This window comes from Acanthaster planci, linkage group LG16 (assembly GCF_054643075.1).
Source record: "Acanthaster planci isolate LZ-2023a linkage group LG16, COTS_SCS, whole genome shotgun sequence".
Classification (NCBI taxonomy): Eukaryota; Metazoa; Echinodermata; class Asteroidea; order Valvatida; family Acanthasteridae; genus Acanthaster; species Acanthaster planci.
In genome coordinates, this window is record NC_141792.1 from 6,989,036 (window position 1) to 7,015,110 (window position 26,075).

The following is a 26,075-nucleotide window of genomic DNA, read 5'->3' on the forward strand; positions in this document are numbered from 1 at the left end:
ACTGAGCTAGACAGTCAAGTTCGACACCGCCCTCTATTGAGAATTTTTTTATGATAATCATGGCAAACAAAAACATCGGCAAAAGCCACCTCGCCGGCCTTTGACCGCTCTGCTATAGCTAGCGCTAGCGCAAGGCCTGCGGCCTGAAGCCCAGCTGTACAACGTTTATGGTATAAACGTCGGCTGACCTGATGGTAGGCCAAGAGCAGATAGGCCTGGTGTGATTCTTTTCGTTTTGTTTGCGAATAGGTTTGTTCACCTTGAACAAGGACCTAGGGCCTATATTCACCGTTGTAATTGATAAATTATATTTAATAAACATGGAAAAACAAGCTCGAGTTATCCTGTGGGCTCTACCAAGAACCCTATCCACCGCTTTTTTGAAGTGTATGAGCGGAGTTCCTGATTCTAAGATGTTCTACGAGCCTTACACAGCGGCGTATCTTTTTGGACCTGACCGACCATATGCTGACGCACCGCGTCCCGCCAATAGCGATGGTGGCACGCCGGAGGCCGCGAAAGATTGCGGTGCTATTTCAGGGTTCGAAGATACGATTTGTTCGTACAGGTGGGTGAAGGAACAGCTTGAAGCTCCATTTCCAGATAAAAGACTCATATTCTGTAAAGATATCGCTTACTGCTTAGACAAGAAATATGAGTTTCTACCGCGAGGTTATAAGTATATATTCCTGATAAGGAATCCAGAGAAAGTGATTCCTTCGTGGAAGAAACTCATAGGTGATTTCACCCGGAAGAAAGTTGATGACTTTGTTTTGGATGAGCTCAAGCCGCCAGTCATGCCGACAGGACTTGGTTACGGGGAATTGCTGGACCTGTATGAGTACGTTAAATTGGAGAGCCTGGATGCAGAGCCTATCATCATCGACGCTGACGATTTGGCTGCAGACCCGGGTGCCATCCTGTCCACTTGTTGCAAGAAAATAGGAATACCTTACTCTGACAACTTGCTAACATGGAAGGAGGGACATGAGATGATTGAGGAATGGGTTATCAGCAAGAATCTCAAGCTTACCGTCGGGGACCTGCAGTCATTCGACAATGTAAAAAGAAGCTCTAGTTTCCAGAAGCCAAGCGGACTTCAGCAGATCCCGGGTGGCTCGCCAGACGTAGAGAGATTTGTGGAAAAGTGTATGCCACTGTACACCAAGTTATACGAGAGTAGACTAAAATGACAAACTCATGATGGTGGATTTATCACACAAATTCAAACAAGGTTCAAAGAGGAAAAAAACTACAAAGACTTCTACTGATAAACATTGTAAAATAATATGAAACAATCAAGTAGTTCAGTCTCAAAAATTCATGCACAAAAGCATGGTTTAATAACAGTACAAACAGGGCTCAACTGTATAACCATGTACAGACTGAGGTTAGAAATGCCAAGTTAAAGATGGCAAAGTTGAGCGTGGTAACACCAAGAAGCAGATTTTTCCCAAATTATTCAAACATCTTCAAAACCCAAATAAATGTACATGTACATAATGTATTTGATCAGAAGCGGCAGTCTATCAGCTCTTGGGAATAACCCTTGGCATTGTACATGTGTATACATTTACACGTATGTGTAAAGGATTTGACAATGAAAGCTTTCTGAACACTCCCCATCCACCCAAATCTCATTTCTGTCAATTCATTTGTTTCTGTTACTGTCAATTTCCTTAACTTGAACTGAGAACTGAAAAGCACAGGGAGTAATATGTCTAATACACAAGCTCTGCCAAAGACCTCACATTAAAGACGCCAACATCTGCAAGTGGACTGGTTGGCATGAAGTGCCACTATTCTGAAGTAAAAAATTACATTATCCATGGCACTGTTTGTCACAAAGACAGAAACACTGTGAGTGTTTCCTCTTATTAATGTCCAGGTAAACTGTTTAGTACATATTTATGTTCACTCGTACTGTGACTGGCAATGTACAAGCATCTGGGGCCAGCCCAGGGTGATACAAAAATGGGGATGCAAGCTTTACGTGGATCATTCACAATCCACAACTGCGATTCCATGAATTGGTGCTGAAGAAATTTGAGATAGAAAAACAAGAACATCCTCATTAGTGTCACCTTGGACCAACCGTAGCAAAAAGATAAATACAAAAACAATACTGCACTCTTTGTGGACCAAAAACAGACATACTTAATTACATCTAGATCTATTTGTCAAAACTAAAGGATAAAGGAACCCTCTAAATAGAACGAACCCCTACATCTATAATTTGAAGAGGATTATATGAAAAAGTAGATACATAAAAATCTGTGTGGAACTTCACTGTCTTGTAATAATTTACAACCAGGTATATATGTAAGTCTAGATATCATAGTACTGTTGGTGTATTCAAAATGTGTAGTGTAAAGTGAACTTGTTTTCTGAAACCTCAAAGCCTGACGTGAATATTCTGCAAAACATGGTTTATAAACAGGAAAGAAACAAGATGAATCGTTAACAGACTTCTCCATACAAAAATGCAATGAACATCAAAGTACATGAATATTCAATCTTCATGCAGATGCTTAGCTTATACATGTAACTGCTTACATGTAACTTATAAATGATTGGAAACAAATGCTAAAATTTATATACATTTAAATGAAAACAATTCAATTCCATTATCTCACAGATTGATAAAGTTCTCTTGCAGAGAAGGTGCACTACTACTTTTGCCTTTTGAGGCAAAAATTAGAAACTTAGCACTGAGTTTGCAGAATTGCATGTCAGTTCATAAGTGCATCTCCACATGGACACCAGGCGAGTGTCAATGGCATTTGTTGCCTGTCTCTGTCACCAGTGAGTATGCAGATGCAAGTATAAGTAAAATTATTTCATGGAGGCATTTTTACGGTTCAATATCATTACGATGATTTCCAAAACTGCAGCCTTTGCAACATGACAGGCCTATTTTTATGTGTATTTCAATTTCTTAAGCTGCTCAGTAATTGCAATCAATGAAACGTAACTAACGAGAAATTATTTAACTATTTAAAAAATTAGAAGGTAAAGAAGCATAGTAAGCATGCACGCCAGGGCTGCCAATTCTCTGGCAGTGAGCACAAGACGCCCACATTCCAGGTTATTCTCCTACCCAAATTGGAGGTCTCGCACTAAAAAAAAATGAAAGTCACTTGCTCAGCGCTCTTATGTCCTGTCCGTAACAAGGCAATACAAACATTTCCTGGCCTTCAACCATAGTAAGCATGCATGCATAATCACAGCAGTAATCTGTGACAATCAGAGTATAATAATAATTTTTAAAAATACAAAAATAAGAGTACTGATAAACTAATGATAATGTGTCTAACATTTCTTAGGCCCACGGTCTGCTTATCATAAACTCGTTTGGTAATAAAACTGGCACAGGAAAGTAACAGTCATACATGCAAATTCACAAACTTCAGTGTAAAGGTTTATGGTTTTGTTTGTGTGAAGTTTCACGCCAGGGCTGCCAATTCTCTGGCAGTGAGCACAAGACGCCCACATTTCAGGTTATTCTCCTACCCAAATTGGAGGTCTCGCACCAAAAAAAAATGAAAGTCACTTGCTCAGCACTCTTATGTCCTGTCCGTAACAAGGCAATACAAACATTTCCTGGCCTTCAACCTTTTTTTGGAGAAAAAATCATTTGATTGGATGTTCCGCAGTGGTAATGTCGCATGTGATTTATGCATGTAGGACGTGGCGGTGTTCAAATCTGGCTTCCAACTTTTAACTGTCTATTCTCAAGCTCACCTTTTGATCAATTTGACCTGAGGCAATCTACATATAACAGAGCTGGATTTAGCAACGCGAGCATTACATCAAGCACAAAGTCCAACCAATATCAAGAGAACCGTGATTTTATGGGTTACAACAAAAATTCCTGGAGATGTGAAGGATTTGCATTGTTGATAGCACAATTTCAGAGTGGTTGCTGGTGCTCAAGGCTGTGTACCAAAATACAATCAAACTCAAATTGCACTGGTAGAATTTGATGGATCCCAGGAGAATTCCATGGAAATCTAAGTTTAAAGGCTTCTGGAAATCCCACACTGAAGTGACCATTACCACACTCTTTCAACCAAACACCATTTCAAAGTCTAACAATTTCTAACCCAAACTTTCTGACAAATGTACTGTGCCAATGTGATGACATGTGCCAGATGCACATTGGTTTGAGTTGACAATAGGAAAAATATCAGATGCCAAAAAATTGATAGTAACTTGATCATTAATTAAATTAAAACTGTTGAAATTTCATACAATAAAATTCTGAATGCTCAACTATGAAGTAATTAAAGCAAAAAATTTGTTCTTTCAACAGAAGCTCTCCAAAATATAAACATTTTCATATACACACATCTGAGGGTTACATTGTCCGGGTATAAATCATTAGATAGCAAACACCTATAGTGAACCGTAATACATAATGGCTGCCATTACAAGGACACAAAATGAATGAACCTCTTGCTATCTCAAAACCCCAATCCTTCAAACATGAAGAAAAAAGTCTTCAAAGTCACTTTTAGCTCACAAATGAAGATAAATAAAAAAGTCAACAACTGTTGACCAATCAGAGCCCTACATTGGCAACATGTGATCATCCCTTTCCTCATCTTCATCAAACCCAAGCTGGTCATCCCCCAACCCCTTGTAGCTCCGTGACTCTTGGGGGGGATTGGTGCGGAACACCAAAACACATCCATCCTGTTGGAAAGAGATGTGGTAAAAAGACCCATGTTTAAGCTTTTTGAATTAGACTTGAGGGACAATAGGCTTATGTACTGATAACTCATACTTTGCATGTGCACTTTCTTTAGAAGTAGGCGGGAACAACAGAGTTGAAGGTCCAAACAACAAATATGAACAAGCATTACATCACCAGTAAAAACAACTTGCATACACCATAACATAATATGATATAAGAGGTCCAACATTTAAGGCAAGACAGGAGATTATGAATCAGAAAATGGTTTTTAACACAGGTTGATTTTTCATGCATTCCATTGTTTTCCTGGGCCACCTAGCACACTAATATAATTACATACATGCACATGTCGTATGGTGGGAAATTAGCATGAGAACAGACACTGTGGTCCAAATATCTGGCTAGCAGAATCTGGTTACCTGAAACTTGAAAAATGGTGTGTGGTCAACACAGGATGCTCAGTTCTGACTGTGTCGCCTTGTATTAAAGATTATTCAGAGGACTTGGAAAAGTCGTCGGAAGACTAGTTTGATGGTAACAACTTGATCTACTTACAGCTACAAGATTGCCAAAGTCCCTCCAAAAGGAAATGTTGGGGAATTGCTCGATGCCCTTGGCTCCCATAAAGCAACGCTGATAGATGAACCCCAAGATAATGTACGCTACAATTACGGAAACCGTTCTGCAAAAATTAAAAAGTCAATGCATTGGAAGAACTCTTATTTTTGTCAGGAAATAGTGTTTTCTAGGTCGTCAGGCTTTCCTTATCATCAAGGACAACTGCTGCTCCATGCAACACAAATAGAACTGGCAGTGGTATGCTATAACTAATTCAGGCCTGACACCGGTCAGTCCTGGTGCAACACCAGACCCATTGTTTTAGGGGGAACTTTCCCACAGTCTTGGCTGGTTATTTTTAGTAACTCTACTGACTTCAATTACTGTGATGACAAATCAATTCAGGGTTGGAGAACACTGACACCGGGAAGACATTCTACTGGTCAGCAGAATTACACAAGACTTCCAAACATTCAGCCAATGAGAAAGTTTATATCCTAATTTCACTGTGAAGAAGGGGTGGGTAAGAACCAATCAAAAGAAGGATGAAACTGTTTATCAAATGATTTTGGAAGATATTTAAGAGCCCATATGTGAGTCAAGTCTGCAATGACAGCCAGTAGACAACCAGTAAGCCTGAAACCTCCAGAGAGTGGCGATACAGGGTGAGTTATTGTTCTGTGGCTATTTTCTAGTTGTAATCTTTGTGACTCTTTCTGAAACCATCGTTGTCCCTGACTCATGACGTGTGTTGATGAGGATTCAAATTCATTTGCTTGATTTTGAGGGCAATCTCTATTGTTTGTATTTTTATTTGAATCAAGTTACTATCACTTTTATTCATTGCATTTTCATCTAGGACATTTTATCTTGCACCTGCAATCCCAACTTTTGCAGTGATCACTCTGAAGTTGAATGAAACAATTACTTTAACAGTAAAGGGCTAATAGGCCTATATACATCCATAATATCCTTGTAGTTGACTATTACATGGATTGATATTTTGGGATTTACCAACTTGATGAATTATTGAGGATACATACAGCTCCATCAACTTTTGATGATGTTGCTGATGTAGCTGTGAACAAGGGCAAGCTGGTTCTAAATATCCAGGGGTGAGTCAACCTACAGAATTGTTAGTTCACCAGTCAATTGACCAATCAAATTGTTAGTTCACCAGTCAATTGACCAATCAAATTGTTAGTCCATCAGTCTGTCAGCCCACCAAATTGTTAGTCCATCAGTCTGTCAGCCCACCAAATTGTTAGTCCATCAGTCTGTCAGCCCACCAAATTGTTAGTTCTTCAGTCTTTTGACCCACCAAATTGTTAGTTCATCAGTTGGTCAACATCAAATTATTGATCCTCATTGATCTGTCAACACACCAGTTTGTTGATTCATTGACCCACTGATTTACTCACCAGTCTGTCAACAATATCTGTCATAGGAGTTCTCACCAATAGCAGACAACAATGTTGTCATTTGCTAATTACCGTGTGTGCACACTAGAATACACATAACCAATGTTAACAAGCAAACCCACTGGGGTCTTTGCTTAGGTCCAAGGCTGACAGCAATCAAGCACCAGAGCTCTCTTTCTCCCTTAGTGGGAGCACTTGTGCACAGAGACCATACGGGACAACAGAACGACTGGTGGGGGGAGAGATGCCAACAACAGACATGTTTAAATGCATGAATTATGGCCGAAGGAGAATGTGCAGTCACCACACTTATGCCCCATCAAGACTCACATGATAACGATGATGGACCCAATGCTGAGGCCTTGGATTGGAGATACTGAGGGCGCTGTACAGGCTGCTGATGTGGCCAGCTCAAATATATAGGAGCAATCTCTGTCTTTCTGATTGTTTTCCTCTACAACGGCATGTTTACCCTGGAATAAAGCAGAAACCGACAATTCTCACTGCCTCCATGGGCATTTGTTCATCAGACATTGTCAGAAGCTTCCTGAATGTTACAAACAAAACAACGTACAGACGAAAAAAATCACTGTAACACTGTCAATGCTTAAAGCTAAACCCTCATGGATCCTTCAAATGGCATCACAAGGGTTAGGAGAATTTTGTGACATTGAGAAAGGTCAGGCCTTGTTCTTTTAAAGTTTCAGAAAGTTTCTGAGCTGCCAAAGAACATGTACAGTGTGGGTAATTTGTTTTGGTATCTGTAGTCAGAGTTTGTGACCAGCTGTACTGACGCCAAGATGATTTGATGGTGTCTTGTTCACAAACACCTGTCAGTTTTCTTTAACTATACCCAAGAGCGGAAGACTGTTGAGTCTAACACCTAAAGCAATTACGTCTTCAATACTCTGTTCAACCAAAATTTAACAGAATTTGCCACTGTTGTGGCTCGGATGACATTGCTTCATAAAGAAATTACACATAGAAAGTGTTGTTTCGGGGGTTATTCATGATGGTAACATCAACAAGATCTTCAAAAGAAATAAGTCATTCACAGGGGCATTTTATCTAAGGGACCAAATGACATCATGGGTGTTTTGTGGTCAACTTACCACGAGCTGTTTAGAGTCACAAAGCATCATGATGTGAGCCTGTCTGGCTTCATGTCCGCAGTGGCTGTGGTATGTTTCCCCATTTTTATACGTTAGTAAAATCCAATCACCTGCAAAACATGAAAAACTCATCAGTAATGTACCATAAATATACCTGTTAAACCACCGAATGCATTTCAGTAGTTTAGAACGTAGGTAAAGTTTTCACCAGCATTTGAAAATGGGCTATCCACTTTTGCCTTGAAGTGAGAACAGGGCCTCGAGTTGCCAAGGTTTAGTGTTTTTATTAAAATGACCAACAGGCTGTCCAAAAGATGTTCAGATGCCCCTCTGGTCATGCTGGTTAAAACACTGTGTGTCCATTCAAGGCTATGGGAGTCTTCAATTAACTATAAAGTGTTGTGCACTGATCAGAGATTACCCTCGTTAATTAAAATAAATAAAATAGAACTCTCCTTAAATGAAAAGTGGCAAATTCTGACTCTAAGAAACATGGACTCACTGGCTGTACTGCACATGGGTACGTGTCAGTAATATGGTCACAATTGAGGGTTAGAGTCCATAAAACAGAATTAAAATTTTGTGTGAATCCAGGCAAGTGTTTAAAACCAGTTTCACTTTAAATTATGATCCATTCATAAATACCTCATACTGTTTTACAGTTTAGCCATTCCTATTGGTCCACAGCCAGTAATGCAGTACGCTCCATGCATGCCAATCACCATATAAGGAGACTGTTCACGTCTGCTCTCGAGACAAACATGGCATACCACAACATGGCTAGAGGGGTGTTCTTAAAACATGAAGTACAAGTTCAAAAATTTTCCAAACATTTGGAAGTTGAAATTTTCAAACTAGTTTTGAACTTTCTGACTCAAAAGTCATTTACAGGTACAAATGGAAATAAGTATGTGCTTGGTCAGCCTCAAACTTAAGTTTAAGACCAGCTCAGGAGAATGGGTGCTGATAATGTCCTCGCCTATAGCTTGGGCATTAGTTGCATGCATTCTCCTGCTCAGCCAGTCTTAAATGAATGCTTAAGACTGGGCAAACACATATTTATTCCCTTACAAAAATTAGCCACGTAACAGCGTCTTGACCAATAGGAATGAGTTAACTGTCTGAGGTTGGTAGATGTATACATGCATGTATTTATGAATGTAAAATCATGTTATTGTTAATTTCTAAACTGCAGACAATACTACGTGTACTTATGGCATGGAAACTGATGAGAGAACATTTATGATTTTATTGTGATTTTGTAGCTGTTTGGGTCACTTGGTTTTGCAAATGTCAAAGAAGTACTATTAACTCACTTCCAGTTTTGATATCTGTTGCTGTTATTCTTCCAATTACCACTTTTTGAGGTGCCGATGGCTTGTCGGGCTTAAGTTCTGTTTGAAGAACTCCAACATCCTTTGTCGACTGACCCTCAATCGCATTGCAGAACCGGATATCATAAGAGTAATTTCCTGCACTATCAGTCAAAGTTAAACTATAAGAGATTGGAAAAAAAAAATTAGCAATCCATGAAATGGAATCACAGCAGTGGTCATGTTGAGCTTTACAAGGAATGTGTTGTGGAATACCTATAAGATTGTGCCAATTGGCCCAAATCAAATGGAAATGTGTACCACAGCATTGGCAATGTTGGCACTTGGCAAAGTTACATCATTTACACCACTAGGTCCTTAATTGTATAACATTACTGAACCAGAAGCAATAACACACACGTATACAATGTAATGTACATGTACAGTATGTCAGACCTTGGTGTCCTTTGAAACAATATCAAAACATTACTTTTGATGAAAATCAGCAGCAGCTGTCTTTGCAGGTCCAAATCATAATGGCTATGCAGGAGCATAGTACACGACTAACAGTGTCAAATAGAAAGTCACTCATTGTTTGAAGATACCAACAGGCCAAGGGTTTGGACCAATTTACATAAACCAGCCACACCCTTATTTTGTGCCATTTCTACGACATCCCAAGACATTTATGACATAACTGACTGAACATCCAATAGGAGTTGTGTGAGGCCGCAGTAGAACAATAATTAAAATCACTATTAATCACTGACTTCTTGAGCTGGGGCCCAGACAACTCGACCATTTACCAACTCCACTTTGCCCAACTTGACTGTAGAGACAACTTGACCGCCTTTGCATCAAGCTGAGACAAGTTGTCCCCTCAGCCAAATCGTCTGTTGAGACATGTGGAATACGTCAAATGCAAACTGTTCAATACTAGCACTACTTTTGGCTTTATACTTGGCCTACACACTTTTGAAACTTTATGCATTATGAAAATTATTATTTACGTTAGCACACGCAAATATAAATGAGCAAGTGGTATTTGTACACCCTGAAATCTCTGCAAAAGTGTTGAAGGCATCAGACCATCATGACCATACATGCCGGCATATGGATATTCTGTTAAAAGCTAAAACCTAACTCAATTTAAAAGCTGTACGCCTACAGGGTGTCCAATGTGCTCTAAACATGCCCAGCTTTGCTGTGTGTTACAGTAATGCTCAATACCAACAAACATGACAAAAATATGCAACGACAGTTGAGTATATGAGTATTAGTGACCACGATGCTGCAGCCCTGGGCTAGCTGCTTAGTGCAGGCATGGCATGGAGGTGTGTTCCTTCCTCCACGGTACATGTAAATCCATGGTGCAGGATATTCACTTACTGTTGTTCCATGAGAGGTTTAATTAAATCTTTATATTGGGTTTCTGTCTCACTATCAACGACACAGTCACTGACGATCGGCCGTGCAAAAATTAAGACACTCAAAATAAGAAGAAAAATAGCCATCTTTTAAAGATGAAACTACAGCAAACAGGCAACTGAAATCACTGAAGCGTACAAGTTACAACTGAACCCCAATCAAGCAACAAACAGGTCAGGTGGTATAACTCTAGCTGCATGCTGACGACACGTGGAGCCTGGTGCACACTCATTGAATACTTATTAGTAGAAGAAGGAGTGGGTTGCCATACTCTACAACATCACGTGCCTCTAATTACTGGACTATGCCATTAATAAATTAAGGGGCGTTGAAAAAATGAAATATTGTCAAAATGAGATTTAAGTGTTCTCCCACAAATGATAGTCTAATGCGGAAGTTTCTTCATTATTTTTTTATTCTTTATTTTGGTAGCAACTAAAGGGGTAGTTTGAAAATCAGTATATTACGATTTTAGCGATTTGGGGGGCCTCCAATCGAAATTTCCCCCTCTAGTAAAACACTGCCGCAAAATAATAAAGGCAACAGTCAAGATGGCGGCGCCCACGTTGTAAAACTTGATAGAAATAATTATGTCCGTGGTTTGGACTACAATTAGCTCACCCCCATACCGTAGTTTACATGTTTGAAAACATGGAATCACATGACCCTACTTTAACCGGATTGCATCATGATGTATCAGAGTTCAGGGGAAATTCGAGAGAGGTAGGCCTAGGCTAGTGCCGGTACTAGTACTAGTACTACTCTACCCATTGATCTGTCATGTCTGTTGATTGACATTTGAATCATGCCAGTCATGCCCCGCCAGTCATGCCAGTAAAGTATAAAGACAAGTCAAGTCAAGTCAAGTGTTACGCCCCAACTATAGCATAAGTCCCAACTATAGCTAGGACAGTCCCAACTGTAGTGCTGCAGTTGGGCTGGCCCAAATATTGTTGACCAATGTCTGTGGGAAATGTCTCAACATCATCCAAGTCAATGTGTCTCACACTTGACACAATTCATCTAAAATGTGGCACTTCAATGACATGACATTTGTAAACAATATGACTTTGGCACACATGCTGGGCACATCATGCACACAGGACATGCAGGAACTCTCTGCTGTAGTTGGGGTGGCCCAACTGTATCACTCTAGTCGGGACTGGCCCAACTATAGTTGGGATGGGCCCAACTACATGTATAATTCGGACTGATGCTATAGTTCGGGCATAACAACAACATTGTCAAAAGAGCTGTTCACAGCCCTAGGGGGCTATGGCCTACTCTGCTAGCGGGTCATGACTCATGTTATTTAGCATCAGTCATGTCAACAATCATCCACAAACGACAACAAAGCTTTAAGTGAATCAAGCAAATTTCTGCAAAATTTTCATACTTAGGCCATCATACGAATTAGGCTCCTACATGTACATATCCAGATATCATAGGCCTATAAATATTTGAGTGTGGAAATCTTGTTTTTGCGTGGATGCTGACCCCCAAACATCACAAAAAATTGTTTTCCTGCAAGAATCTGGAAGCAAATTTGCTGGTCTCTTATACAGTGGCATGTGGTAGTAGTTGCAATCTCTAAAAATGTAAATATGATAAAAGTTAAAACCCTTTTAAATGTTTTAAACTTTAGAGGCAATTTTTGAGTTCTTGACACTTCGTTGATGCTACACTTACAAGTGTGTCAATGCTTGTTGACGCTAAATAGCATGATGGTTGGCTAACTTAAACCACGCTAACTTAGGCCAGGCCTACAATACAGGACAAAATTGTGGGACACTTGGCAATATAGCCATACGCTCTCCCCCCGGTGTCATGTCTAGCCGGAGTGCAGACTATGCACATAGACCCAGCATTGAAAGGGAGTCTGGGGTTGCAGACCCAATGAGATTTGTCCAGGACTGTAGGTTCTATATACTAAAAAAAATGGAAAATTCCGGAAAACACCAAACAAATACCGGAAACACAGGAAAATACTCCAAAACACTGGACATACTGAAAGTGAGGCATGTTTTTTTTATGTCTGTGGACAAACTGAATTGTTTGTAGGCTGGCTGCTGGAATGCCAGGAACATACACAATTGGTTATTGCTAGAAGTTAATGCCAAGGAACATGCAACTTGGCAGCATTTATAGGAATGCAGCAGATGACAAACCCCACAGTTCTGGGGGGTGGCATCAATGCTCTTTGATGTTTTAATCATGTTAATCATGTTAATCATGTTAACCACTACCAGCCGGGGACTCCGGGATCGGAGCCGTATGGTTTATATGTGTGGCCGGGGTCTCCGAACTCGGACAAAGGAAACAGGGCCCTGTAACAAAAGACCGTACTCCGAACAAAAGACCAGGCTGCTGGGCATGACCGGAATTTTTCACTCTCAAAAGTGGTGATAATCCAGCATTATTTTGAAACCGTATACCAGGGTTTGGGGTATTTAGAGCAAGCGGATTACCACCGGGGACAAAAGCTCTCCACCACCGCAGGGATGAGCCACACAGCACCGCTGCATGCTAATCTGGCCCCTATTGAAAAGAGGTCAGCAGTGCACTGAGCCAGGTTCGTGAACAAAAGACAGCTGTGTGACACCGCACAATCTGGGCTCTGTTTACAAGGCTGCAGGCCTGGCTGAAATATTCGGGTGTCAATGAAGGTCACCTGTCAACTTAGAGTAGTGCCTGAAGATTACTCCGTTCGGCTATAAACGACTATTAAATGGAATGATGAATTGTTGAAGGATTTTGAAAACAGAAAAAATGATAGTCATGCCGGCCCAGCATCCTCAACGTTGAAAAATGCCCCGGTCCGAAGTGGTTAATATTTGGATATCTATGCTGAATTTCATTTTTAAATGGCATGTTCGTTTATCTTATTTGAATGGCATATTCATTTCTGTGTTTTGGATTTATATTAGCACAATTTCTATGATCAATTTTATAGTTTTGGGTTTGTGCCGATGCTTTCCGGTTGTTTGGAGTGAATTTCTGATAGTTTAAGGGTACTGTCTTGTTTTGTATTGTTTTCTCATATGTTCTGTGGTGTTTTCCTGTGTTTTCATGTACTCATCAGGTGTTTCTGGTTGATTTTGAATAGGTTTTTTGGTGTTTTTGGGGGGCTGTTTTCCTGTACTTTTGATATATAATACCCTATAAATATTACTAGCACTCCATATACATGTATATAATTCGTGGCAGTGCTTTAAACCACCAGAAAGTGATAACATGCATCTTCGCAGTCATGACAGTTCTTGCAGTTGATGCTAAATGTCTTGAATATAATGTTTTTCATTGCAAAGTTCAAACTTAATGTAACATTTTCACATTTTTATAGCTCTGTCATGTCTGTAGGGTGCAATCTTTTGATCTGTCGTTATATCTCAGCACGATCTGTCGATCATTTTGAATGGTTTGCTGATGATATTGTGATTTGCCAGTCTCCTTTTCTTTTTAATATGTCGTTATGGAAGCTTCTTTCATAAAGAAAGGAATTTAAGTCAGGGAGTTCATACTGGATTGATTGATAATGAATAATAGCACAGTGTGTTCCTGCAGTCATGCTGATTGGCCAACTGTGCCCAGTAGCTTCATGCATATTTACAGGTACATGTAGCAAAAGTCTGTGTAGGTTAGGTCCAAGCAGCATAATAAGCCCAAGTAACGGAGTATTGGTTAAAGCCAAGTCTGCTTATATATAGGCCTATAGGACAGTGGCCTTATTTATCATTCATGACGTTTGGGCATGCCAGGAATATCACCAGTAATGTCCACATGTTTAAAAAGGCGATTTGAAGAGTCCTCATATACTGATGTAGATATAGTTACATGTAGCTTTCTTGGAAACTTCAGAGTGTATCACATGATGCTGAGCATGATTGGTTGATCCTGTCATTCATGCACATGTAAGGGACATGTACTCATTAACTTGTATTGTTTGTCCCTAGTAAGATGTTAAACCATATTTTTCACACATGCACCGGGAGTCCCTTTTTATTATTGTTTTTGTGGGATTTGGGGGGATTTTTCCCAAGGGAAATTTGTGTTTTTGTATAGTCAAAGCCCTTGTCTGTGTTTCTTTGTGTTTGATTTTTTTGCTTTCTACTCAATAAATCAGTAGTTGTAATACCTGTAGTTTCTTTTAAAAGTTTTGAAAAGTGACTAAAATTACATCTGAAGGACACTTGGGTAAATTTTCATCCTGCCATAGTGAACTTTTTACTGTTGAAATGATGATAAGAAGGTCACAGTTGTAGTTATAGAGTGACCGAAGTATTTGGCATCTTACTTTTTTTTTTATTTTTAAGTTGATTTCTGATTCTCGGCAATTTTCTAAAGGAACTTCTAGCTGTCATTCAGCAGTTGAGGGCGGAAGTGGCAGCCTTACGGAGCACGCAATCTAAGGATGCTACTGGCAGTGAAGATGGACAGAGTTCTGAGTTGGCCACTAGGAGGAACAAAAAGCAGAGGATTCAAAGGCCCTTTGACTTCTCCAAGTGAGTTATCTGATTCCGGATGTGATTGATAAATCTGAGCACCCAATCCTTGTACATTCAGGAAGGCCCTAATTGGTACATGACAGAAGCAATGAATAGGCATGTTTTCTCTTGTGAACCTGTTGACAAAAGATGTCATCCTACAAACCATTTAGGGTTACTGGGGACCTGTTTGTTTCACATGGATCTGGGTCTTGATCAGTGATCCCATGGCTGATTTGCTTCATTCATTAGGCAGATTCTGGTGTCGGTGAACCAACACCGGATTACTGATTGTAGTACGGATCTGCATGAAATGAAGAGGCCCTGTTTGCTTATTAATTATGAAGTTGGACAAAGAAATTGACTGTAGCAGGATTCGAACTTGTGACCCTTTGATCACCGAACCAGTGCTCTTCCAACTGAGCTATCCCGACCTTTGTTGGTTTTCTCCTATTTGTCTGCATCTTTGTTCAGGGGAACTTACATGTACCAGAAACTGGAGGTTGCAGCTTCAAATCCTGCTGCAGTCATTTTCTTTATGCAGCTTTTAACAAAAGTTGTCCACATAATAAAGAGAGTGAAGATGTGTAGACAAGTGCATGTTTACACAAGGGCCCCTTCCCTTAGACTAATTAGTTAATTTAAAAACCTCCTATGCTAAGATACATTCTTGACACAGTTGTCATATCAGTCAAAATCAGTCAAATTTCCCATATGTGTCTGTGTACTGGGGGAAATCAAGTGGAAGGCATTTTTGACTGTTTTTGACAGTTAAAACAAAAGGAGGGTTTTAACAGTTGTAGAGTATTGGGAACGACACAATTGTTTTCTCTTGTTTTATCTGCTTGGAATTTCAACACATTAGCAAATGTGTTTGCTTTGTCACTGTTGCTTTTCGTTGTGCTTTGTCATGATCAAAACTGTATTGAATTACAAACAGGAATCATTGGGTTATTGAGGACTTCATGCAGCTTCCAAACAGGAATGGCTGAGAATTGAATTGCATGTCCGAAATGCTGACATTTTTATGTACATGTATTATGCGAAGAACAGTGACATTGCATGTTATTATCCCTAGGTACAACACAAGACATATTGCTTTACGGATTGCCTACCTTGGGTGGGATTACCAAGGCTTTGCAAGTCAGGAAAACACAGACAAGACGATTGAGGTAATTTTAATCCACAGCAAAGCTCCAGGTGTGTTATTTACCTGCTATGAACTGTGTACACAAGTTCCCCTTTCAACAGTGACAAGAGATATGATGGATACTTGAATAACAATCCTTGACTTTCTGTTGGAGGAGAATTTCTACGAACAACAAATAATTTTACATTGCTCTTTGAAGAACTCAACTATGGTCCTTCTTGATTTCTTGATTTTCAGGCAGAACTCTTTGAAGCTCTGACCAAGACACGCCTTATCCAGTCCAGAGAAACTGCTAACTACTCCCGCTGTGGCCGTACCGACAAAGGTGTGAGTGCATTTGGCCAGGTCATCTCCATTGACCTGAGGTCAAACCTTTTGGAAGGATTGGGGGTGATTCAGACCCCAGGAGGAAAGGCATGTGAAAGACCAGGTGAGAGTGAAGGACAAACCTGTATTAATAGCATGGGGATTAAAGACTCTCTGGTAAAAACAGAAGATTACTGAGAAAAACAGGTGCTTTTAATTCTTGCAGTCAGACATCCAAGAATTTCAGTGCATTTCTTCACAGAATTGAATCACATGAAGGAGAATTTGCCCCTTTGTGGTGTGTCAAAAGGCCACCACACCTTGGCGACCATGAGAATTAGGACACATAAAACATAGTTTTGTTTTGTTGAGGAACTTTACAATTTTGTTGAATGCTGTTGATGAGATGGATAGGGAGCCCTCTACAGGTACCTCCTTTTATAAAGCTGATGTTTTGTGTGGAAAATTTGAAAGCTTTCTATTATCTGTTGTTTTTTGTTGACTTTATGTGTGACTTAAGAGGAGTTTGTTTGGCCCAGCAATGAGGCTGAGTGTAGGGTGCTTAAATCTCACTGACGGTGTGCATCATGCTCTCTATCCATTTGTGTTTGAGAAACTGTGCATTCCTGTTAGAGGATGAGTTTTACTCAACAACATATGAGAGCTAACAAAGCTGGTTCCTGGAGTCTCCATCATGGATTTTGTGTGCAAATAAGACAAGGCGCTTTTTAACTGAGTCACTATGTCCCATGGGGGTGACAGTTCACTTGTGCATCCCTCTTAGTGCATGTGCAGATTGGAGAATGTACAAGTAATTTTTGATCTCAAAACCACAAACCCATTCGATCTTGCCCAATCTCACCTCTGTCATCATCTCCAGTGAAGAAGTACTTGTCTGTATAGTCCATATTTGAGACTTTGTGCCGTGTCTACATGGCTATTTACTGTAGCACTCAATGGCAACATGTACATCTGAAACCATAGCCAAAGAATACCCAAATTCAGACAGGGTCTTTTTTGAGCAGCAACCGATGTACAGTTGATTTAGGTTATTGGATACCTGAGAAGGGCCCTAGATACCATACTTCACAATGTGACCTTTGTACATGCAGCCTATCATCAGTCTTCTCAACCTCTGAATAGGAATTAAATTGAAATTCCTCTGAATGCTTACCCTTCCCCTGACAAAGTACAAAAGAAATGGACTTATTCAGATTCAGTGTTCCCTCCTCCCTTCTGTGAATCATAAAGGCGATAAGACCAAGGAGATTGAGTACACTCACATCCTGAACAGAGTGCTTCCTGAGACTATCCGTTGCCTTGCATGGACACCTGTAGACCCCAGCTTTGATGCAAGGTAAGGCTTGGAAAAGGCTGGCGTACCCCAGTGGATGCCATCAACACACCCACTCCAAACCATGTGTGGTCCTGTACATCGGTGCTTTTTCTTAGTGTCAAAGGGTTCTTGCATTAGGTTTGCGCAGATGTCTGTGTTAATAATGGCGTTCTGCACCTTGAAACCTTCCCTTCCCACTGCATGCCGTGGCTGCACCCAGCTAGGAAAGCTCAACTTCAGTGTGGTCGAGTCTGCCCAAAAGCCTCACAAAGTCAGTCACAAATCAGCCCGCCCCATGTCATGACAAAGGGCTTCATAAATGGATTGTGACAATGTCACATTGTACCTGTTTTGTAGCCGTTGTCTGTCCCCCATTACTTGTGACTGGAATTACAGACTGGCGTTTGATTGACTTGGAACAGAATCTACTGCAACACTGATAGCGGCAGTGTACATCAGATATAAACTTAAACTGACATGTTTACATAAAGCTTGTTTTTAATGTTTTTTATCAGGTTCAGCACCCTGCACAGGACCTATAAGTACTTCTTTCCTAAAGGAGACCTGGACATTCAAGTGAGTTGGAATCAAGCTTGCATACATTATGTTTGTGTTCCACAAGGTCATTCTTTAGGTGCCCTTATGAACGAACTATGAAAAAATGGCTTATTTTTTGTGTGCAGCAGCTATTTAAATTGTGGTGAATCGTCAGAATCAAGTGAGTGATTTGGCTTTAATTTTCCATGAGGCAACACTATGTTTCTTGTAAAAAACAAAACAAACGAAAAGTAATTACTAATGAACGCGATCAAATTCACGTAAACACACATAATGAAAACCAGATTGTGTATTCTTTTCTTCACAGGTTATGCAGGAGGCTGCCCAAAAACTTGTGGGTGATCACGATTTCCGTAATTTTTGTAAGGTAATGTAACCTGACTTTTATTTTCTAGCCAATTCCGTGACTGCGAGGAATTGAGTGCTTCCAGTAGAAGAAAAGTGTGACTTTTTTGTCTCAAAATGAAACAGTTGCATGCAATCGTAATTTAACTGTAATTTCACTAGAAGTACTTACAAAAGAGGCATATTTCTTGCAAAAGTCATTTGGAAAAGAAAAGTAACAAGTACGGCCTCATCTGTTGTAATTCTGTCAGCCATTTTGTGTGAAACCATTTATTGAGAGAGATGATAGTTCTACTGCTTTATAAGGTTTGAGACAAATATTGGCGACCATGAAAAAGTACCAGTTCTGCATATTTTCTCCTCCCATGGGCCATTGTTCTCTCTAAAAAGAGGTTTTCAAAGTTACTTCATTCCAGGGAAAAAAGCCATCTTGAAAATAAAATATCATTAAAAACATCTTTCTTGAATATAAATTACATCATTCATGTACGATGTACAAAATAAGATGACATTATTTTACCCTGCATTTATATATCTTTTCAGGCAAAGTAATTTTTTTTTTCAATTTCATTTTAAGATGATTATACGTGCATATTCTTGTCTTCTAGATGGATGTTGGAAATGGAGTGGTCAACTTTTGCCGCACTATTATTTCCATCGACATAGCACCATTGGATGATAGGTAATCTGCATATATATGATTACAATTAAAATAAATTGTAAAGTCAGTGAGGAATTCAACTCTATCTAGAGACAAGACTTAATCTACGTATGTGACCCGCTCTGCAAAAAGGGTAATAAGTAGCACAGTTCCAAAATATGTTATGGCCTGTTCTAGGTGGAGAGGGCAAAATGTCTTCAAAAATGTGATTTTGTGTTTGTTCCTCTGTTAGCTTGTATAACATTTATGTTTTCAGAATTTGTGACAACAAACATGGATACTGATGAATAAAGATGAAAAATGGATCATTCAGTAGGAAATCCTACATAGCATTGTGTTTCCAAGTGCTACGTTTTCTGAGCTTTTTCTCGAAAAGTGCTTTTATTGAATCCGAAAATGTGGATATACAAATATCTAAATATCTCTGGAGCACAGTGCACTACAGGGGTCATTCTTAAATCAAATTGTAGCTTTTGATGTACTCAATCCAGCCATAGCAAAAACTCCTAACCTGAATCTGGCAACTTATTACCCATTTTTCTAGAGCCAGTCACAACACAATTTGAGCAAATATTACGCAGTTGTGATGAAGTGTAGTAGTGTATGGTTCAGCAGTATGATGCGTGTTTAATCGAACAAGAAATGATTCAAGCATTTTTGAAGCTTTGCTATGAAAGTGGCATTGAACACACTAGAGAAAATATCAGCATTTTAAACTTGACAGAGACATGCAAAATTCTGTGTGTTCCCCAAGGGTAATGGTTGTGAGTTAGCACATATCTCTCAAGGTTCACGGATGCAGGAAACTGTTGTGCATTATTTTCATTTTGTATCGTGTGTTTGGTCAACGGTTAAGAAATAATACTGTCGGTTAAGAATATACTGCCGCTCAGACTGAGAGTATCAAGTTCTTAAGTGACTTTGTTGTACGCTCGCCCGTACTGTTGATTCCCGTTGGAAGACCATTAACATTGCGTGTTAACTTCCGGTTCCATGATGCAGTGTCTTTCCAAGTAGCACTATGTGCACTGGGCATTGCTTAAACTGAAGTGATGTCACAGTTACAAACTGGATACTCTTGCTTACCCTTATAAACTTACTCCTGTCGTTGTATGCTCAGGAGTGTACTCGTGTTTACATCAGACACACGCTTGAATGCTACCTCTAAATCGTGACTACTGGTGAAAGAAAGCCTGAAAAGGACAGACATAGATACCTTTATTTGAAGGTGTCAATGTGATGTACTTTTTTTTATTTCAACCCATGAAAGTGCACCTTTGTGTTCCATTTAACCTTATTTTCAATTCTTATTTTGCTTTGTCAAATGTATGTTAATGCCTTTTGGTTTTTATGATAATTCAGATTTCTGTAATTATGCATGAGTAAAACTGTGATATCATGCTAGGGAGAAACCTCAATGTTGCATTAATGTCGTCGCATATCTGACAAATTGGCGAATTGATCATTCTGGTGATTTATCTCACAAACTAACAAATAGGTTTAACAGCAGTATCCAAACAAAGTGTTGCTCAAAGAGCCAAAAATAGAGATTAGGAAATGATTTTAAAGACCAATTTTGTGTCTTTTATATATAAAGAACAAAAGAGGGTTGAAATAAATATCGAAAATGAGTACACAATAAGTGCTTCAATGAAAACATGTTTTTCTTGAAAACGGTGGTATTTCATAGTCGTTGGTTCGTCAGATATGCAATGATTATTCTTAAAAAACAGCCAGAATTCTGAGTTTTTACTGTTCTTAATTTCCTTTTCATTGCGGATTCATTGTTGTATATGTGGCAATAAAATCACGAAGTGGCTCTAAGAAACAATTTAGCAAATTTCAGGTCCACAGTTCAAACAAACAAACAAACAAACAAACAAACAAACAAACAAACAAACAAACAAACAAACAAACAAACAGAAACTCAGTGGTGCTTCCACCTTCTGTGCCTTCCCTGATTGGCTTCACAGCAATAGCCCCTTAAAGTTGTCCCAAAAAGCTTCAACTTTTCAATACACTAAAAAAGAGTATCAAAATGCACAAAAGGTTTGTCTAAGGGAAATTCATTGCAGGAACCCTTTAAGACGTAAGAATAATGGGTCATCACTTCAACATGGACTAATTCACTTGTTCTTGTCTGCTCTCTAGCGAGGCAGGGTATCAAATGTATGAGCTGACAGTGACAGGCCAAGCTTTCTTGTACCATCAGGTGCGATGTATGGTGGCCATCTTGTTTCTAATTGGACAGCATAAGGAAAATTCAGAGGTACCTGACCATTTTTTGAAACTTTGTTTTGCCTTATATCATATTTTTATGCAAGCAGTAAATTTGTGAGAAAAATGTATAAGTGAAAGAATTCAATACTTGCCACATTTACAGATCATACAGGACAGCGTCAGATTTCAGTGAACTTTTAGCTTTAAAAAGATAGCAGCAGAAGTCAGAATAGCCACTGATAATCTTTTTTCCGGTGAAAATGATACATTTGATAAACAAGAGATTTCAAATAACTTTTCTTGTTGCAAGATATCAGAACAATTGAGGAGATGTATTTGTTACAAAAACGAACTGTCTTCAATTGTTTCAGTAGTACCAGTTGGACACAAAGACATGCATAAATTTACCTACTTTCCCGTCTAATTTTGTTTTAAACGCCAGATAATTGACAGATTTCTAGACATCAAAGCACAGCCATGCAAGCCACAGTATTCAATGGCATCGGAATACCCCCTGGTCCTTTATGATTGTTCATACACTGGCATCCAGTGGATATATGAAAGAGGTGCGTATTCAGGAAAGCAACACATGAATTAAAGCACTTGATTCAAGGCACTTTTTCCTATTCTGTACAGAGGCCTCAACTTTTGGCCCTTCCCCTGTCACTGTAAGCTACATTTTAACACTGAAGAGTTCAAGACCTTTTTTATTTAAATCCCCACCATGAGAAAACTTTAGTAATACACTTTTGTACGTACAAGTGTATGTTGTCAATGAAGTCAATCAGAATTCATCAACGGTACCAGTGCAGGTACAAATCCTACTTCACCTGTTGTGCATTTTGGGAAAGAGGCCTCGTATGATAAACATTGACAGACAGTTAAATTATGCACCAGGAAAGAACTTGGCAAATTTCTTTTTCCGGGGGGGGGATCCATTCATCTATTATCATTCAATTTGCCAGGCTTCCAAATGCATTTGTGTGATATGATATGAAATGAAGTTTGCACATGCCTCTTGGAAGCCTTTGCTTTGGTTCGTGCTTAGTATTGAAACTCTAGAAATTACACGTTGTGTGCCAAACATTGTGTATGTGAGAGGAAACCTTGCTTGTTCCCAAAACCGGCACAGTGCGCTGCTGACATCTTTTCAATAAGGGCCAGATTAGCGTACAGCAGTATTGTAACCCTCATCACTGGAGCACTGGTGCACTTTTGTCCCTGGTGGTAATCCGCTCGCGCTGAATGCCACAAACAGTGGTATAATTTTTCAAATCAGTGACGGATTTCTTCCGCTATTGACAACTGACAAAATGTTGGCAATTCCCAGCAGCTTGGTCTTTTGTTCCGAGTATGGTCATTTGTTACAAGGCCCAGCTCTTTTGTCCAATTTTGGGCACCCCGGCAATGCGTATAAAGCCATCGTCTCCAAAACCGAAGTGAATGTTATGGTTTGGGCTGAAATACCACTTACATCTAGTGAAGCCACTGACTGAAGCCACTTCCCATAGAGGCTTGCATTACTGCAGGCCATAGTCAAACATTTCCTAATAGACTCTACTACTACTTTCATAGGAGACCAGGACCACAATATCTCACGGCTTCAGCAAATGTGGGCTCAACAGGTAGTCAGGTAAATATACCAAATTACTGATGACAAAAGTATTCCTTTGTCATTGTTCACCCCATTACTTTTGGCTTGTCTCTTGAAATTACTTGTGATTTGACTTGATTACAACAATGAATGAAACAGCATTGACATTTCTTTTTATGAAGAACAGTAATTTGAGTTGATGTAAGAATTGTGCAAAATTTAAAACCTGAAAGATTAAACACTTCTTAGTTTCAAGGACAAAGTGTTTTTGTGTTGTGGGATTAAAGCATGCTTAATATTGTAAGTGGTTTATTCCTCACAGAGCAATAACTCTTAAAAGAATGCTTGATGGACTCAATTTAGCACCTGTCCCGGCTGAGTGGACAGACCAAACTCCAGACTCTTCCAGGGCCGACAATTCAGCCACCCGCCCTTGGCACGATGTCTATCCTTCAGTCACAAACCAGGCAACGTTCCTTCTACTTGGCACTTCCTCCAAATCCCACAAGCCTCTCTTGGACCGACCAGTATGTGGTAAGAATCTCTTGGTAGGACCTAACAATTTAGAAGGTGGCTAGTCCATCAGGATAATCAAGGGGTGGGGTCAGTCCATTTTCTTTGGTTTCGAAATCTGCATAGCTCCAGCCAGTGTCACCTAGTGTTGGATTGTGTTCAACTGGCACGCCTACTCTCAGATGGCTTTCCCCACCCCCCATTCTTTGGCAGACAGCAATTTCAGGATTTTTATGCCATCCCCACATCTATCACAATTTTTAAACCAGTTACTCATTATTTTTGCATAATGATCTCAGCTTTTGCACAACTTTGTTTGAAAAAATATTAGACGTGTGGTATGCTGCACCTAACAGTGAGAAGGGACATCCTGGACTTGATGTCATACTTTATATAAGAAAGCAGTGGCTCCCTGCCATATATTATTATAGATATGCTAGGGAACCAACCAACCTACATGTACTTCAAACTACTTGTCCTGTAAGGCAAAATTTGGATAAAAATGAAATTAAAAGAAATGACTTTCGTTTTTGGTTTACTGTTTCAGCATGGAAAGCAACACATGATTTCTTTTTCCACATATTTAGTTTTCAAATGAAAAAAACAAGAGAAGCGACTCTCTTCTTGGTATTAGGTTTTCTGTTTCAAATTGAAAATGAAAAATGGCTTATTTTTTAATTTTTGTCTTCAAATCGAAAAATGAATGAATAAAACCTACATGGACTTAGTCGGTGTATACTGCAGAAGCTCCTAGTGTTTCCACATAATGTTTGCCAACTTTGACCAGAGTTTATAGATGTTGACATACATTGTATTTACTTGTACTTACATGTACTTGTACTTGGGACATACCCTCTTGAAAAAGTTTTTAAATTTTGGTCCCTTTGCAGAAAGCATGCATGCAAACCATAGAAGAAATGAGCACTTTAAATGTTCTGTTTGCTGGGCAAATGGGCCTTTGGGCTAGAGGTGGAAATCTTGTCTACATCTTGTACTGTCTTCTTCCTTTATCAGGTTATTTAGAGAGTTCGTATTAAATTAGTGAGATGGTAATTTGTTTCTTACACTAGATCTTTTTCTCTCCACAGAATCTCTTGAGAATCGCATCAAACATTTTGCCAAAAAAAGACGTCTGGATGCTAGTGAATAGAATCTGCAGAACTTTAAATCTCTCCATGTTTATCTACAAAGATCGCAACTGATAAGGCTTTGAGAACACCAGGAGTGAACTTGGGAGATGGCAGGGCTAGCTTATTTTGTCACACAGATTACTTGATGTGCTATATACTTCCTGTTAATGAACTTGGAGCAAAATGTTTTTGAAAGTGAAGGATGGGTAAGTTTAGGGATCTATTAGTTTGGGAAAGATTATTAACATTTTCTTTTTCAAAAAGTGGCCCTTTCTTTTTAATCACCCCAACAAATAATTGACAACGTTCCTCATATCTCATGTAATTGTTGCTCTGTTTCAAATTTGGTTGTATTTTTTTGGTGTTTGTGTTTAGTTTTTCTACCATTTTGAGCAAATCGTCATGTCAGTGCGACAAGGTCGTATCTTGTATACAAAACCAATGCGAGTTATGACCTTGTTGCACTGACAGGACGAAATACTAGTCCCTCAAAAGTGCAATGAACTTGCAACTTGAAAACATGCAGAGAGAAGGAATAAAACTCACTTCAGTGAAACAGATTTAGATATTTCCATTCGCGATTAAACTTTGCTCTGAGTTTTGGAGCTATGTAACAGAGTTTTTAATGCATATCCTTAACAGGATGTCTCCTTTTGATTGTATAGTCTCATATTTTTGGCTTTACGGGAGGGTCACTTGTTAAAAAAAACTCTGGTTAAGAAAAATACAGAGTGAACACATATCAGTAACTAATTTTTCAAAGTGATCAATGTATGACTGCCTTATTTTAAACAGTTATTTCAATGGTTTTTAGTAGTTTAAAAAAATATTAGCCACTTTGATATAAGTTACACAAATTGAACAAAAAATCAGCTCAAGTTTAACGAGCAAGAGCCACGTCATTGTTCATTGTTAAAAGGTTACATTCCCTTTTTGTAGAGGCTTTGCTTGGTCGCCATCTTGCAGGGGTTCTTTTGTTCCACAGGGAATCCTTTGTGCATAAGCCGTGGAACCACTCAAAGCCTCCATAGAATTAAGAAGGCAAACCCTTGTTATGGGTACAGAGCCCCAAAGGTCTGGAGTCAATGGAGAGAAAGTGGGGCAGATGGCGAATAAATCATTTGTCCTGAAACAATATTTCACTCTCTTGAACTTACATTCTGTTCTCTACTACTTTTACTTTATTACGTAAAACCATTTTTGTTCCCTTCGAAGATTTTGGGGTAATGCGAGGACGATTTATAGAG

The 26,075-nt window shown here is 39.3% G+C and overlaps 3 protein-coding genes across 3 annotated transcripts; 2 read left to right on the plus strand and 1 right to left on the minus strand.

Moving 5' to 3' along the window:
- Positions 1-78: 78 nt before the first annotated feature.
- Positions 79-2,374, plus strand: LOC110989854 (uncharacterized). The gene has a single exon (XM_022254527.2). The coding sequence runs from the start codon at positions 321-323 to the stop codon at positions 1,191-1,193; it is 873 nt and encodes a 290-aa protein (XP_022110219.2). The 5' UTR covers positions 79-320; the 3' UTR covers positions 1,194-2,374.
- m6pr (mannose-6-phosphate receptor, cation dependent) lies at positions 1,307-10,730 on the minus strand. Its single transcript, XM_022254528.2, has 6 exons — positions 10,493-10,730; positions 9,107-9,285; positions 7,791-7,900; positions 7,009-7,151; positions 5,255-5,381; positions 1,307-4,698 (listed from the first exon to the last, which is right to left on the minus strand). Exons 1-6 carry the CDS (start codon positions 10,615-10,617, stop codon positions 4,573-4,575), a joined length of 810 nt encoding a protein of 269 aa, XP_022110220.1. The 5' UTR covers positions 10,618-10,730; the 3' UTR covers positions 1,307-4,572.
- Positions 10,731-11,050: 320 nt separating this feature from the next.
- pus3 (pseudouridine synthase 3) lies at positions 11,051-25,965 on the plus strand. Its single transcript, XM_022254532.2, has 13 exons — positions 11,051-11,254; positions 14,876-15,033; positions 16,094-16,187; positions 16,403-16,595; positions 17,723-17,828; positions 18,323-18,383; positions 18,673-18,732; positions 19,319-19,392; positions 21,523-21,640; positions 22,034-22,157; positions 23,167-23,224; positions 23,508-23,719; positions 24,787-25,965. Exons 1-13 carry the CDS (start codon positions 11,171-11,173, stop codon positions 24,846-24,848), a joined length of 1,404 nt encoding a protein of 467 aa, XP_022110224.2. The 5' UTR covers positions 11,051-11,170; the 3' UTR covers positions 24,849-25,965.
- The last annotated feature ends 110 nt before the right edge of the window (positions 25,966-26,075 follow it).

What these genes read in the sequence shown, in the direction of transcription:
- LOC110989854 (XM_022254527.2), top strand. Translation starts at nt 321, where the DNA reads ATGGAAAAACAAGCTCGAGTTATCCTGTGGGCTCTACCAAGAACCCTA.
- m6pr (XM_022254528.2), bottom strand. Translation starts at nt 10,617, where the DNA reads ATGGCTATTTTTCTTCTTATTTTGAGTGTCTTAATTTTTGCACGGCCG. An exon ending in GGGTCCATCATCGTTATCAT is followed by an intron (nt 5,382 to 7,008) that starts GTGAGTCTTGAT and finishes TAATTTTTGCAG; the next exon opens with AACGGTTTCCGTAATTGTAG. An exon ending in ACTTTGGCAATCTTGTAGCT is followed by an intron (nt 4,699 to 5,254) that starts GTAAGTAGATCA and finishes TCTTTCCAACAG; the next exon opens with GATGGATGTGTTTTGGTGTT.
- pus3 (XM_022254532.2), top strand. Translation starts at nt 11,171, where the DNA reads ATGTTTGAAAACATGGAATCACATGACCCTACTTTAACCGGATTGCAT. An exon ending in TCAGGGGAAATTCGAGAGAG is followed by an intron (nt 11,255 to 14,875) that starts GTAGGCCTAGGC and finishes AATTTTCTAAAG; the next exon opens with GAACTTCTAGCTGTCATTCA. An exon ending in CCAGTGGATATATGAAAGAG is followed by an intron (nt 22,158 to 23,166) that starts GTGCGTATTCAG and finishes CTACTTTCATAG; the next exon opens with GAGACCAGGACCACAATATC.